At 42.8% G+C, this 15622-nt stretch overlaps 1 protein-coding gene across 3 annotated transcripts in view; it reads right to left on the bottom strand.

The window, feature by feature from the left end:
* Window positions 1-1487: 1487 nt before the first annotated feature.
* The window catches only part of JPH2 (junctophilin 2), a 55176-nt gene continuing 41041 nt past the window's right edge, over window positions 1488-15622 (bottom strand). The window contains exons 4-6 of one of the 3 annotated variants that reach the window (XM_067554334.1): window positions 8111-9033; window positions 5362-5459; window positions 1488-4099 (exon numbers count right to left, since the gene is read on the bottom strand). In XM_067554334.1, coding sequence (XP_067410435.1) covers window positions 5379-5459; window positions 8111-9033 — 1004 coding nt within the window. In that variant the 3' untranslated portion in view covers window positions 1488-4099; window positions 5362-5378. Of the gene's footprint in view, window positions 4105-5361; window positions 5460-8110; window positions 9034-15622 lie in introns of those variants that run through there. The other 2 variants (XM_067554335.1, XM_067554339.1) reach the window with 2 other exon arrangements.

The following is a 15622-nucleotide window of genomic DNA, read 5'->3' on the forward strand; positions in this document are numbered from 1 at the left end:
GTGCACATGGGTGTGTCTCTGTGCATGGATGCATAAGACTAGTAGCAAGTCAGGATTCAGAGAGCAGATGACTTGTTCTCCCATCGTGCACATTACATGTATAGCCATAGATTCTAAGGAACCCAGGAAAGGCAGCAGGAGGAGCTAGTGAAATCATCCAAGAGAGGCGAGACACTAGAGCCCCGGTATGGATTCTCCAAAGCTAACAGCCCACTCCCAGGCTGCTGATTGTGGAAAGGCTGCATTACCATCTGTCACCTTGACTAGGCATAGAAGCAGATGGCCAGATTTCCAAAAGTGCTCAGGTCCCCAACCCCCATCTCAGAATAATTAGCTGCTGGGTGCTGAGCACTGTTCAAAATCTGGCTTTAGGGTTTTAATCCCACTCACCCACTCTTATCAGGATCAGTTCCCATTACCTATGACTTCACCTTTTCCATTAGAATTACATATAGCAAAACCATGCCCCAAAACCATATTCACACCCTGTTCTCATCTCAGCGTAGCAGTGATGACTGTGTGTGTTTCACACTTCAGTCTGTAACGGTGTCACTTTTCCAGCAGAGGGTTCTAGAGCCCCTAACATAAGGGAATAGAAAGACAACTGCTGCTTTTAGTTGGCCTGATTGCTTTCTGCCAGGGAGTTATTTTACAGCCTTTCCATTCTAGACGGCAGCTGGTATTTCTGGGCTGGAATCTCTGTGGGGTATTAGGTTTGGAATATTTCTTTGCAATAACATGCATATCATCTCACAGCTTTCAGTTACGTCTTGACGGGGGCGAGAGTCTCTTTTATTTCTCCCAAAAACCAAACACGCCCAAAACCAATACCCTGCATTAGGCTGAAACCACCCTTCCAGCTGAGGAAGGCAGCAAGTATTCTGGAACCTGTGAATAATATGGCAGGGGTATCTGAGTAGCATGTGCTGGCCAATGAGCAGAGTAGGCTACCTCTGTAGTGCTCCCACACCATCCACCCCAACCCCTCGAGTGACATTGCCATTTGGGGCTGCTTTGCCCACTTTTTGAAAAGTTCTTCCTTGAAATTAAAATCTGTCCCATAATTAGAATGACTTCCCCTCTGCTGTGCATGTAGGCGTTCATAAATTTGTTATTGTAGGATTGCTTATGAGCACAGATCTGCATACTAGCTCGTTATTTATTGAAGGGTCTCCTCCCTGAGTGCTGAAACGTTGTACTCTGATTTGTTACAGTACTGTACGGTCACTCGTGAGCGATGGGCAGCACATCCTGCTCTGTTATTGTAGGGTCTCCCCCATAATGCTGAATTGTGTGCTGTTCACAGCAAAGTTTTAAAAAGCCAGAACTGACACATCTGTTTTGAAAAAGCATTCCTTAAAAAAGCCCTGAAATTTGCAGAGATTCTCAGCCACACAATCCTAAGCATTCCTTTAAAAAATGAAGTAAGGCTGCCATGTCCTAAACAGACCCTCCCCTGGCCTTTGACTCTAAAAATACACAATAAATAAAGTGAGCAGATAATTGTTTATTATTGCACGTAATCCAGCAGAACTGATTTAAAATTCTGGCTGGTATTACACCAATCATAGTACACATCTTGCAAAACCTGTGGAGAAGGCGTTCCTTGTGAAGAATAAAATCTTTGTAAGACCTGAAAAGTTTATCAAAATATCCTAGTCATTTTTGAAGGCATGCAGTTTGAGGTAAATCTGTTACTCTGCATCTAGAGAAACAAAAGCCCTAAGGGCTTATGTCACATAAAAGCAAATCTACCTACTTTTTTCAGAACATTGCTGGGAACTAAGCATATTACTAAGTGTACATCACATGCATACAAAACTGGGAGCGAAATCACCTCCGCATTTTTGAAAAAAATCTGGTTTTGTGCTTAGAGATAAATAAAGATCTCTTAGATTTCTCAATCATATACATGGTTAAATAAAGCAACAGGCATATTGAAACTGTACAGCTGGCATCTAAGTGCCAGCAAATGGGTTATAAAATTTCAAAGCAACTGAGCCTGGTGTTTACAATATATTTATATTTAGAAAAAGAAAGGGGGAAAAAAGATGAATTGCTCGCACCCTGTGCTGTGAAAGTTCCTAAGAGATACTTCCCTGTTTTTTCAAGGCTGGAACAGCCACATGGTTTCCAGACAGGGATCAAATTAATTTCTCCTCCCACAATTAATATCATGTAATTGCTACTGTTGCAACATTCCTGAGCTAAATAAAGTCACAAAATAAACGTGGTTTGGGGCAAAAAAAAGAAAAGAATTATCGTCACTCCTGTATATCTTAATTTTATCTTTAACAATGGATAAATTATACCTAAACTGCACAGAGGATTTTACACCTGTGTCTCCAGTCTGTATTAACCCCTGCACATTTGCCACATTGTATCTGAAATCTTTACAGATTGGCATTTGGAACTGTCTGGTTTTTTTCCTTTAACCATCATTTTTCTGCCATTCTTTTCTCTCTCTCATTTTCTCCCTGCTAATACTGTGTTGTGGGCCTTCAGAGTACATGACATGCATGATTAATTGTAGATATATTTTTCAATTACCTTAGAAATTGATACAAAATACAAATTGATTTTAAAAAGGAAGAACTGTCCAAGCACTCAGTCTCACACTAAACTGTAACTTCATCTGTGCCATCTTTATATACTTATATTGCTAAGTGTCAGAACATATCATGGAGGAAGCATCTCACTACAAAAGTGCAGTAGGGCTATCAGTTTGTATTTCTTTGTAAGTATTATTGCATCTCACTAAGGCCTTTAAGTCCAGAACAGCAGAACAATGCCTAGAATTATCCCCTCTTTATTTTATTGCTGGTTAAAGCCTATATGCTGTGTATTTTACATCAGAGTCTATCTGGACCACTTGTTTTGTTCTTTTCACAAAAAAATCTGACCTCTTTCATTTTAATTGTGCCACATACATTTGTTTGAAAAATCCATTCCGTTTTGTTGGAACAACAAGGTCGGAAGGCCATGTCTGCAGCCCAAGCATGAAAGAGAGAAGAAACTGGAGATGTGCAATGATGGCACCTCTGTATTTTGAAGCAAGTTGCCTTGTTTAATAGCAACTTACAGCAGATTCTGAATACAACATTTTAATTGAGTTTTTTTTTTTTTTTAAAGGAATTCAGGCCAAACATTTCTTCTCAGATTACAACTGTGGACTAATTTTCTGCAAAACGATCCTATCTAACGGCCGGTGATGTGGACAACTCTCAGCAACAAGACCCAATGCCTGTGTGCTGCATAGTCCGTAAGTGGACATGAATGAACAGCCTGTGATTAGCCAATCTGTCAAGCTTGTATAACACCATGCAACCTGCCCACTGGTTCTTCAGCAGCAGCATCATGTGATCCAGCTCTGTGGTCATGGGCTGTTTCCTTGTTTTACACTCAGCCCAATTTTAGTTGCCCCTCAGCAGGAAACTATTACAGAAGACAGGAAATGAAATGCTTTTGGTTTCTTCACCGTGGATGATAGTAGATTCAATGATTTCCAAGTATGGGTTCCCTTAAGGCTATGCCTTGTGAGTAAACCATTTAACCCCATTTCTGTAGCAGCAGGGGAAGAAGCCTAAGGCTTTTGCTGACAGAGGACTGATAATACACTTGGGTTTAGAGGAATGGTTGAACATCCCCAGCTGTAGCATGGCTATTAAGAGTGTCCCTGGCTATCATGTGCATTGCATTATCTATTTGTGTTTACTGGTATTCTCTGGAAAAATCCCTGACACTGAGTCAGTCAAGGGAGTCAAAGAACACAAGGCATTTAAGAGTGCATGTTTGTACAACTACAGATAAAAATCCCTCTTCCTTGGCATGATCAGTGACTTTGGTGAGAACACTTTAAGGCAATGGCTAGTTCCAAGAAAGGCAAGAACGAGGAAGGACTGCAGAAATCCAGGCTTCTTCTTGGACTGAAGAGTCATCCATCGACTGGAAGCAGTGAGGCTAAGCAGATAATCAGAAAGCTTTCTTTTAAAGGTCATGTTTGTTGTGCAACGTTGGGTTCTAAAGTCCTCTTTGATGGTTCCATAGGTCTGAGAGCTTAATCACTGCCAAGGTCCATGGTCTACATCAGTGGCAACACCTGTTCTGGACAAAGATCAGTGGAAGAATCAGTGAGGAGCAATATGTACAACCATTCATATTTATGTTGTATGAGAGCATGAGGAGCTTGTGCTCAGAGTGAATGTGCTAGGATGGCATCTCCCTTTCTGCTTGGATAAGAGGGTCTCTCCTTCCCTTTATAAGGGAGGAAGCTGGTGGTCCTTGAGGCTGAAACACCTGCTTCACATTCTTCATGATGTCAGGGTGCAGATTTGGAATGAACTTGACCTGGCCACTTTCAAAAAAATCTTTTTAAATTTAAGTCAACAAAAGTTTACCAAGCCTGGCTGCTCAGAGCTGCTGTTTATTCTGCTGCAAAAGGCCATAAAGAATATGAATGTATTTCCCTCACAGGTTTCATTCACAGAATTGGAATAATGATTAATAAATTAAGCTAAATAAAGCAGTGCTTCGTTGAGCAGTTTTATCTACCAGTCGCCCCAACAGAAAAGGAGTTTGATTCAAGCTTTGAATGGATATGGGCTGAAGAAGGGCCCGTGAGCATTAAGTTTGGGTTTGAGGCCAAGTCAGGACTAAGGTTAGGATGAAGAGTCAATAGTTTTCTTGCAAGTTTTCAGCGCAAGATGGTGGAAAGCTGGTGTGTATTTATGAGAGATTTACTCTTTGGGCCTGTAGTCTCACAGGGATCGCATGCAAGATTTTAGCACCACCAAGCCTAAGAAAACCCTCTTGTTTTTGTGAGTTCCAATAAATATTCTAGCACATTAAAAACCTGGCAGCAATGTTCAGGGGAACAGAAAATTTGAAGTGACTTTTGGAGAACATTCATGGAAAACAAATGTCAAATTCAGCATCAAAAGTTCTTGCACTGGAAATCTTACTCTAGGAGTCATGGTCAGCTAACTGGAGCGAGGGAGAGGAGGGGCAAAAGTATATCATGTGACTTACATCCACTTAAAGCAGTTCAGATTTGAATGCTGAAAAACTAATTCCCCCCATGAAAAAACAACTGACCAAGAATTCTTCATTAAAGTTATTCCACAAATAATTTTGATAATGAATACATTTAAGAATCTTTATTTGTTTGCAAACTAATTACAAACACAAAAAGAAGTGACACTTATTGAATAAATTATTTACTATCAATTGTTTGCAAGTTGGTCATATAAAAGAGTCAAAAATTGGAGTCACCCTTTAAGGAAATATTTGAAAAAGCAGTAGGGAATTTTCTCCCACTGAACTCATTTCACCATTTCATTTCCGTGTATTTGTAGATCTTACCTTGTCTGAGGGGCACATCATGTCAGAAAATGTACAAATAAGATGGCCAGACCAATATTCAATAAGATGACCATGCAGATCATGATTGTATTAGGTTCCTAAGGGAAAAAAAAAAAAGCAGAGTATTATCCACCATGATTCAAATGAGGAAACAGATACAGTTCCCTGAGCTACCACCCAATTCAAAAGACATTTTTAACCAATTTCTTTAAAAAATGGGTGCCTACGTGTAGGCGTCTAAATAACTGGACTGATTTTCACAAGTACCGAGTATCCAGCAGTTCCCACTCTTGGTCCTTTGATTAAATCTTTTCTATCTGACCAGGCTGAAAATAGATCAGACCAAGCCAGACTCCCTGGTCTTGGGCAAACAATTTGTACAACTCATTTCAAGTTGCTTTTAAAAATTCCACCGCCTCTGCCACAGAGTGTCCCTGTTTGTAATGCTACTGTCTTTATTTTTGTTAAATTGTCCTAATTTGGGGGACAAAAAGATAAAATAGCATGTGAAGAAAAAAGCCATTTTCTTGTGATATTGATCTTCTGTCGCTGTTGTTTTGTTGTAGTATTGGACGTTCTAACACTGCCATGGGGCTGAGAGAAAAGCAATTTTAATTTCCTCGTAGGTGGAGAGATGGATGAAGCATAGGCCTATATTATACACCTACATCTAATGCGTGAAAACTGCTCCAGGAATAGGGACAGACAAAGGAACATTTTTAATACAATGCTGGAGAATAATTTTCTGTCTGACAATTTGTTTTTCACGGGACTAGCTGTGAAAGTTACTTTGGGAGAAAAAAAAAATCTTTCCCAAATGGCTGTGGGGTCCAAAAGGGAACTAGACGCCTGTAAATGATTACATTGCATCACTGAGGCTAGAGACTGTCGATCACTTTTGGTCCCTTTTGTGTCATGCATGTGAATTGCCCAGCCAGACTGCAGCAGCATCTGGTGTCACAATGACCAGGGAAGGGAAGACCATTGCCTGTAACTGTGGCAGGAGAAATGAGCTGCTAACAAAAGTCAGCAAACTGAATGCATATTACTTTCAGGCTGACTGGTAACTGGATTCCTTCTCAGGGGGACAGTTTTATACAGTAACCTGAGTGTAATAATCAGTCACTCTCACACACTTGTCACCGGGGCTGCCTCAGACTGGTTCAGAATAACATTTTAACAGAATTCTGCCTTCAAGCAATGAAGCCTTTATTGAGCCATGGGTCCAAACCAAAACCTCAGATTTAACTGCCCCCAGGACTTGAGATCCTGATCTGTTGGCCAGCCCCTTCCTCTCTAGTAGCAAACTCAAACCTGGCATCAGAACACAAACATGAGCTTCAGGGAAAATTCAGATCCCAATTTCAGGGCAGGGGCCTGTCCCAATATCAGAGAGGAAGAATAATCCAGTAGTTAGGGAAGTAGCCTGGGGCACAGAAAACCTGCTTTCAATTCCCCACTCTGCCACAGAATTCCTGTGTGACCTTGGGCAAATCACTCAGGCTGAGATATTCAAAAGCAACTAATGATTCTGAGTGTCTTAAATTTGGGGAGCCTAGCTTGAGATATTGGAAAGGGACCTGATTTTCAGAGGATGGGTGCTCAGCACTTTCTGAAAATGAGGGCCCTTTAAATGGCCTCAAGTTGGGCCCCCCAAACGGAAGCACGTAAAATCACCAGTTACTTTTAAAAATCACACTTGGTCTCCCTGTGCCTCACTTCCCCATCTGTACTAACGCAGAGCTGTTGTGGGATAAAATACAGTAAAAGATTGTGAGGCGCTCAGGTACTATGGTAACGAGGGCCATAAAAGTTCCTTTGATAGATTATATGGATAGGGGTTTTTGACATGGGCATCTGACCACTAGGCCACTATGTTGGCTTTAGACCACTGGTTCACTTGATAGAGGCCACCTATCCCTCTGGTAGTAACAAGGGTTTTTGGTTACTGCTAGGAAGAGGTAAGCCACTGAAGGTAAAATAAGGACCCCACTCTAACATTCACCCAAACCTCGAAGCAGAAAGTCATACCCAAACCTCATCTGACAGTCAAAACAATTAATATTGGTAACAAAAGATTCCAAGCATCTATTTCACCTGAGACTGGAAGGCTGGAGACTATCGAAATAAGAAGAGAAACACTACCCTCGTGGTATTACAGGTCCAGTTAAACCCAGCAGACACTGGGAAAGCCAAGTTTTATGAGGGTTCCAGCCTAATTTCTAAGCCATAAAGGTTTGAAGAAGTCTCTGAAACTCTAAGTATCTAAATCTTTGGACTCTTTTGAGGTTCACCTATTAAAAGTCACTGTCTAGTTGTCCAGATACAAACCAGTGAGCTGGAGGTGAAAAGCCAATTCCCAGTCTCCTGAACCATCCTGTTGCTAGCAGGAAACCCTGCATTAGGCCTGGATATAACTACACCAGAGACCTTTCATAGTTTCATAGATATTAAAGCCAGAAGAAACCTTGGAGCATCTAGTCTGACCTAAAGTTGTATTAAATTTAAATTACCTTCTAAAAGTTAAAAACTAACCAAGACACTGGAAAGATGTTTCACTAGAAGCTGAACTCTCAAACCAGCCTTCCAAAGTGCATGTGCAGATTTTGTACCCACGCCCTTGCACATGCAGACCGGTGAGAGATGTGCAGCCACTCACGGTGAATGCACAATTTCAGAAGCTGCTTTGAAAACCTGGCCCCACGTGCATGAAATTCCCATTCTACATAAGGCTACCGTGCAACATCACCTCTTCAAATTCATCCTCTTCCTGTGCCCCTGCTTCAGGGGAAGGCTCCTTCTGAGCTACCACTGTAGGTATGGGTTTAGCCAGAGCCTTGGTCTGAGTCTTTTGCTCAGGCTTGGCTTCAGTCGCAGCTTCCGTTTCCATGGCAGCCTTGTGCTCGGCTGTATGGTGTTGCTTCACCTCTTGTTTATGATTGGGCTCTGGTTTGGGCTGCTCCGGTTTAGATTCTGCTTTGGGCACCGGTTTCTCTTCAGGTACTGGTTCCTGCTGAGTGACGGGTGTACCTCCCCTCCCCTGAGGTTCTGCTTCATGTTCAATAGCCCTCACCTCAGTTCTCGGATCTGGGGAGACCGACTTGGTAGGTGATTTGGGGACAGGGAATGGTTCTTCCTCAAAGTCCAAGGGGGGAGTGACTGGGGAGGTCCTCACTGCGTAGCTGTGATAGCCTTGGTATAATTCGACGTTTGGTTCTTGCACTATCCTCTGAAGGGGTTTGATCTCCATCTGGTCGGCTGAATTCCTCATATTGCTGAGTCGAGTGGAGCTCTGTGATGCAGGTCTGCTACTGGCTGCTGCCTTTTCCCTGTGTGCCAACAGCGCACTGGATGGCGTGTTGGGCCTACTTCCTGTGCGGCTCCCGTCTCTGCTGTGACCCCCATTCCAACTGCCAGAGCTCAGGAAGCCATCCTTCTGTGAACTCTGCCTTGCCCGCTTTGCCTCCGGTGGCGTTCCAACGGGACTCGGAGATGGTGTTTGGGCTGGACTTTCCTTGTGGTGGGCAGAGTCTTTCTCGTGGAGCTGAGGGCTTTCTGGAGGGGTTGGTGGTGGCGGCGCTTTGGTGGGTGGTGCTACCTCTTCCATGTTCCCCGCATTCTCGGCATTCTCAATGATTTCCTGGAGCAGCTTTCTCTTCTGGTACTCAGGGCCTGAGAGAGAAGAAAGGAAGGAATGTTCAGCATCCTTTATGAGTAGACGGTCACCTACTTCCAGCCTCCAGGTTCTCATGAGCTAAAGAGCATGAGTGAACACATGCTCAATGGCCCCTTCAGATACTGGTTATCATGTGGGAACGCAAGGGACCCACTTTTCTGATGCCCCAAGACCTGGCAGCTGTTTTTGAGGGAGCAAGTTTGTGCCTGAAAATAACTTCACCTACATTTTTGGATCTGCACTTCACTACAGGTGCAAATACTACACACCAAGTGACCTGATTTGTAGGTACAAACAGGAAGTTAGATTCTAGCCACAAATATGCTGCACAGACCCAATTTTGCACCTCCAAAACTAAATATCTGAAAATCAGGAACAGGGTGTTTTCAGAATCATAGACATTATAGATGGGAAAGATCCTGTAGTCTATTGAATTGGCCAGAATTGCTCCCTCCAGTTAAAAGCAGGACCTGCTCACAGACGGCAACGTCTTCGTTGTCACTTTGTCAAGATCCTAGCCTAGGATAAAGTAAACCAGAGAGACAAAGTGGGTGAAGGAATATCTTTTATTGGACCAATGTCTGTTGGTGAGAGAGACAAACTTTCGAGCTACACAGAGCACTTCAGGTCGAGGTAAGGTAACTCACTCTGGGTGTGCTTCCTACAGCCCCGCTGCCTGAATGCTGCCGGGTCAGCTCTGTGCTGTCTCGGTCATGTACTCTATATAAAGCACTGAGTTCAAGTAAATAAGCCTTTACCTTAAAATATACTGAAGCCCTCTTATGGGGACTGTTTAGTTCGACAGGAGACAGTCTAAGTCAATAGCTTGGATGTGACCCAGCAGGAAGATGGGGTACCACCCATACTATATTTTTAAGGACAGCCCTAATTTCATGGGTTCATAAAGTTCTGAGTTATGCAAGGTCAGGCTGATCCAGGCACCAGTCGGTGATTCCACACTTTCCTATCGGAAACTGGCACATGAACCCTGCAGGGTTCCATTGAAAAAACAGATAATTTGCAGGAAGTCAAGGAGGTTCTTTTCAACTGGAGAATATTACTGCATTTCATTCAAGTTCCTCCCAAACCAGCCTTTCATTTGCATTTCTCAGCACTAACCAGTCCTGCTTCATTTCTCCAAGTGAGTGACTTAACCAGCTGGGACTTTTGCTGAAGATGACACCCTAATCCGGGTTAAAGGATACACTGAAAAACCCTAGAGAAAATTCTCACCCTCTCTGTTAATATATCTGCCAACTGAAGAAAAATCTCTGCTATTCTAGGGCATGGATGAGAGGGAAATAAAAATTCTCGCATATACCGTTTTAGCTCCTTTCACCCAAGGAGCAAAATGTTCTTTACAAACGATCAGGTACCACAATCAGAGCTAAGCAGAAGAAGCACAGTGAGGTAGCTGCTGTTCTCTCCATTATGCAGATGGAGAAGCTAAGGCAAAGAGACATGCGGTGACTTCCCAAGGTCACACATTGTCATGTGAAGAGCTGGAATAGGACCCCAGAGTTCTGGCTGTGCTGAGTATATACCCACTGGTTTCAGGCAGATTTGTACTTGACACGGCTCAACCATGCCTCAACTGCCACTACTAGTGTGAAGGGAGCTAGTGCGAGTATGTGTACACGTGCAGGAGAATCACACCCCTAGTTGGTAGTGTAGACATAGCCTCAATCTCACCTTCTTGTTTTTCTCCAGACACCTTCATTCCCATCCTTCTGAAGCATATGCAAATGTCTCTCACTCTTATATTCTTTGTTCAATATTCGTATTATATTCACTTGCCCTAGAAATTTGTTCCATGCATTGATTTCCCTTTGCTGGAAGAATGGACTTTCTAACCATCCCATGTGAAAAGAGCCAGGCTGGATTTTCCACAATACATCTAAACTCAAAAAATCACACATGTTTTCACAGAAGGGATTCACTGCACATTGGAAAGAGAGGCTTCGCTCTATCTCTGACGCTGCCCTTCAAACAGACAGTTAAGGGAAAACTGAGACAAGGAGCTATAGGTCAAAATAATAGATCATTCCTTGATTGGACTTTTCTGCACCTGCATGGGGAAAGCCAAACGAGTCATTCAGGCGAAAGGGCCTGCTGTGACAGCAAAGTGTGTAGATGGAGCCTGACTGTAAGCAGATACGCAGACTGTGCAATGTCCAGCTAGATGACGCCTGGCATGGAGATCCTGTTCATAACCGCAGAGTAAAGACCGATAGCAATTCTACAAGGTGACTCCAGGATTTAGGTTTCACTCTGACCTCATCTGACTTGCTCATGTCAACACATCTTAGATTATTGTTTGCTTATCAGTAAATCTTTGCCGCTCCTTAGCCCTGCACAAAGACTGCATGGCAAATCCTCACCAAGCAAACCAGTTTACATTTTGAAATACAGGAGTACAAACTGCTCTATTTAAAACAAGCAACAAAACCCTCCAACACAACACGCCCTGCACATGCGTCTCCCCTTGGGGAGATGATGAGAAAACAAACAACAAACTGATGTGTGGTCACATCGCTTAAAGCACTGCTGGAAGGTGCTCACATACCACAGGGGCAAGTGCAGTGTAAGAATCTGAACAGAATGGAATAGAGTCATTGGCCTATGCTGGCTGTCAAAGGCAGCAGGCAAAGGAGAGGGGATGCAGGGATGGTGCCTTGACCCCTGGTCTAGAGGAGGATGGTTATTGTTATTTATATTTCGATTGTTATGTTGTGGTTGTTATTGTTATTTATGTTACAGAGGTGCCAGCTGAGACCAGGACTGCATTGTGCTAGGTGCTGTACATGCACATTGTAAGAGACAGCCCTTGCCCCCAAAAAACTTGCAGTCTTAATAGACAAGACAGATAAAAGGTGGGAGGGGAAACAAGAAGTGATTTGCCCAACGTCACACAGCAGTTTAGTGGCAGAGCCCTAGTGCCCTAAGCAGGAGACCATGTCATGTTTCCACTGGTTGCAGCATGGTTTCCTTCCACTCCCCGTGGTCACAATCCATGTTACAACACCCATGTTAAAAATCCTTCTGAGCGGTGGTGGAGAAGATGGAGTCTGTTTCATTTAAGTACAAATGAAAAAAAATCCTGTCAACACTAGAGCAAACAAACCAGATTTAAATTCAGATCTGGGTGCTTAATAAGTGAAACATGTCTGTAGCTATTCATCTGAATGAAAGACTGAGTTCATGCCCCTTTTCTGGTCACTTTCCGCCAGTATTTCAGCAAACAAGTTTGCTGGCAGAGACAATGAATTTTAAGGGACTGTTCAAGCATATCATTCATGTAAAGCAAATTTTGAATTTGTAATTATGAATATTCAGACCAAAAACCTGATTCTAAGAGCTCTGCTTAGCCGGTCAGGGAACAGAAATATACCAGGTGATTTGGGTGTCCAGTTAAAAAAGTTTGCATTTTGAACATCGAATGCAATATGCTGCCTGTGACTAATCAGCAGAGCATGAACCACTGGAGTGGCAGGAATTACTTGGCGAATCATTTTGAATAATGAATTTGTTCAGACTTTGTCCAGCACCTAGCACAGTTGGTCGTTGTCTATGACAGGGGCTCCTTTGTACAATGGTAATACATATGATTAATAATTAAAGAAAATCTTAAGCTGCTCACAGACAATCTGGGAACAGACAGAGGCAACACACATGAAAACATTATTTGCTCTGAATTATGCTTTTGGCTCCTGTTCAAACCACACCACCTACAACTGTGTGGTTCTGCTGAACCTGAGAGCTTCTGGGGAACACAGATGTATGAAGCTGAGTAAGTGCTCCAAAGGGGACAGGGCCATTGAGTCTCACTGCAGTGGACAATCTAGCAGGTCCACCTCTATTTCTCCCCTCTCCCAAGTATGAACAGAGGTTTTGAGCCTGGCCTGGAAGTTGAACTTTGTTGATTTACTCGCTCTAAAAACTCAATGGTGTGAGCTTGTGCGCTGTTAATTCTGGCTTGAATAGGGTGACTCCTACCACAGGTGGGGGTGGGGAAGAGGTATAGGATTTATTTTAACCACCCTACCCTGCCTGCACGCTCTTGTCAATCATACGAAGACCCATTCAGGGCCATTTATTTCTGGCTGCAATGAGATAATTTGGAGGCCATTTCTCCAGTTGTTCAGTCTCCTCAAAATAGCGCTCAGCAGCTCTCTGCCTGCTTGGGCTTCCTCGCCTCTCCGCTGGTGCCGTCTTCTCCCTCTGAATAATTCACACAAGAAAAATCAATATCCTAGCAGGTATGTCAAACATCCAGTCACTCCCAGCCTCTCTCCCTCGCCGGCTTTCACTCAGTCTGTGCCTCGTCGCCTGCATCTGGGAGCGTGACATTCAGCTAGGCCCTCTCCCTGCAGGACTTTTGTCCCCTTTTGTTACACCTGTGATATTGGCTGGGGGACAGTGCAGAATGCTTACGAAAGGCCTGCCTTACTGCTGGTGTGGTTTGCACTGGTAACGTATGCACTATTTTTGCACTTGTCTAAATGAACTGCAGGTGCAAATATGTGCACTTCGTACTTCTAGCTACTTGAGTTGCACCCACAAAAGAGGGTGCAGCCCTCTTGGGCTATGTCTTCACTGCACAGTTACCAAGGCCCCTGTCTGGGTTTTAGCCCAAACCGCCAAACAGTACACGCAGAAAAAACTCTGACCTGGGTTTGGAGATGCTTTAAGCCCGGGCTGGTTGGCCCGGAAAGGGGTGTAGGTTAGAAACTGCTTTTGCTTAGGCTGGAAACTGCCCACTTTATAGTGAGACTCGAGGCAAAAATCACTCAAGTAAGGACAGTCTCCCAATGCCTTCTCACAGTTCTACCCAGAGGATAGACAAGTTCTCCCACAACTGACATAATTAACTGGGAATGAATCTAGAGAGTTTCAGTACAAAGAACCATGGGATATGCCCCCAGGGAGAGATAAGGTCAGGTGAGAACACAGAAACATGGGCATAGCTTTGCTGTGAGGATGCTTACAGTCAGGCTAGGCTAACCTGGGTGCTGAGACTTGTGTGTCAATCCCCCAAGCTAACTCTGCAGTGAAGACATACACTGGGGAACTTGACTCTATAAGTCCAGGACTCCTTTAACAAGAGCTGTGCAAACAGTGGACTTTCAGTTTGGTGGAAGTTCTGAAAAATCAGGACAAAAATTGTTTCAAGTCTAACCAAAAATAAAATTTTTGGAGTTCTTAGTGAAGCAAAAAGTAAAAAATATAAAAAAAATTATTTTGGTTTGAAAGAAAGGTTTTGGTTGACTCAAAATGAAACATTTTGTTCCAATTCTGAGCAGTGTTTGTACCTTTTTGCATTTAAAAAAAAATAAAATGGATGGAAATATTGCAATAAAAAATCCTGTTTGAGCCCAAAAAATCAGAACATTTCATTTTGAAAATGTTGACATCAAATGCTATGACTTTTTTAGACAATTTGACAAAACCGCCATGAACTTGCGAAACTTTTGCTGTTGCCAAAAAGTTTCATCCAAAAAAACTTTACCCAGCTCTATTTTGCACACATAACACCGGGAAGGACGCATCTGCAATGAAACATCACGCTGCCAGGTGTGTGTAACCAGTTGTGGCCTGAATCTTGAGGAGATAGCACTGTGAATAGAAATGACTGATGTATCACGTGATGAGACGCCATGGGAATTACTGCCATGGTATTGAAACCATGCAAAAGAGAATAAATGTGTATATATAATTTCTGGGTCATTTGTGTATATATGATTTCTGGGTATTTATTTGGGCCCCATAAACTCAAGTCTGCAGATAAACTGGGGGTTGCTGAGTTATTTAAAAAACACGTACTTAAAATAAAACTCAGTAAAAAAGAGAAGAACGTCCTGACGTAAGGAAGATTGACATGAAGGATTTTCATTTGTATAACACTTGCTTGGAATTTGATTGCTAGTGGGCCAGATTCTCAGTTTATGCTCTGTTTACGCCCTTTTAAACTGGCAGAGTGGTATAAAGGGATCTTAGTGTAAATGAAAATTCTGGCCATTGCAATTTTGTTTACAGATGCATCTTTTCCTGGTACCGTTGTATCATTGTGCTTATCTGTACTCCCACTCTCAATAAAATATAATTTACATTAAAAAAGAGAGTAGAAGAAGAAAACCAGGAATATTAATAAAATATTAGAAGACACAAGAATCTGATGTGAATCTAAATGCAAAAGGCGTTTAGATGATTCAAGCACCTGAGGTTTGAAGCAGGAGTGACATGCTGTTTCAGACTGAGTGGCATTTTGCAAAGGCTGCACAAATTATGTCATGAAATCACCACAGATGCAAAAAAATCTATATATATACTGAAAAAAAACATACACTGGGAATTCCGATTTCCTCTTACATGCATGCTATAAATACCCTGGTATGCGCTGGGTGAATTGTGGAACCATGAGTGACAGGTGACAGTCTCATACTGAGATCAAATGAGCTATTGTTAACTGAAGCATCACATGTTGGCTCACACATATGCCAAGGTGTGTGGTGCTTCCCAGCTTAAAGCCAGCTAAACAGAATTTACCATGCTTTGGGCACCCAGGAAGTCCTCCCACAAAGGGAC

The sequence above is a fragment of the Emydura macquarii genome, unplaced genomic scaffold, assembly GCF_026122565.2.
Source record: "Emydura macquarii macquarii isolate MOO-44397 ecotype Brisbane River unplaced genomic scaffold, CSIRO-AGI_Emac_v2 contig_1483, whole genome shotgun sequence".
In the NCBI taxonomy this organism is placed as follows: Eukaryota; Metazoa; Chordata; order Testudines; family Chelidae; genus Emydura; species Emydura macquarii.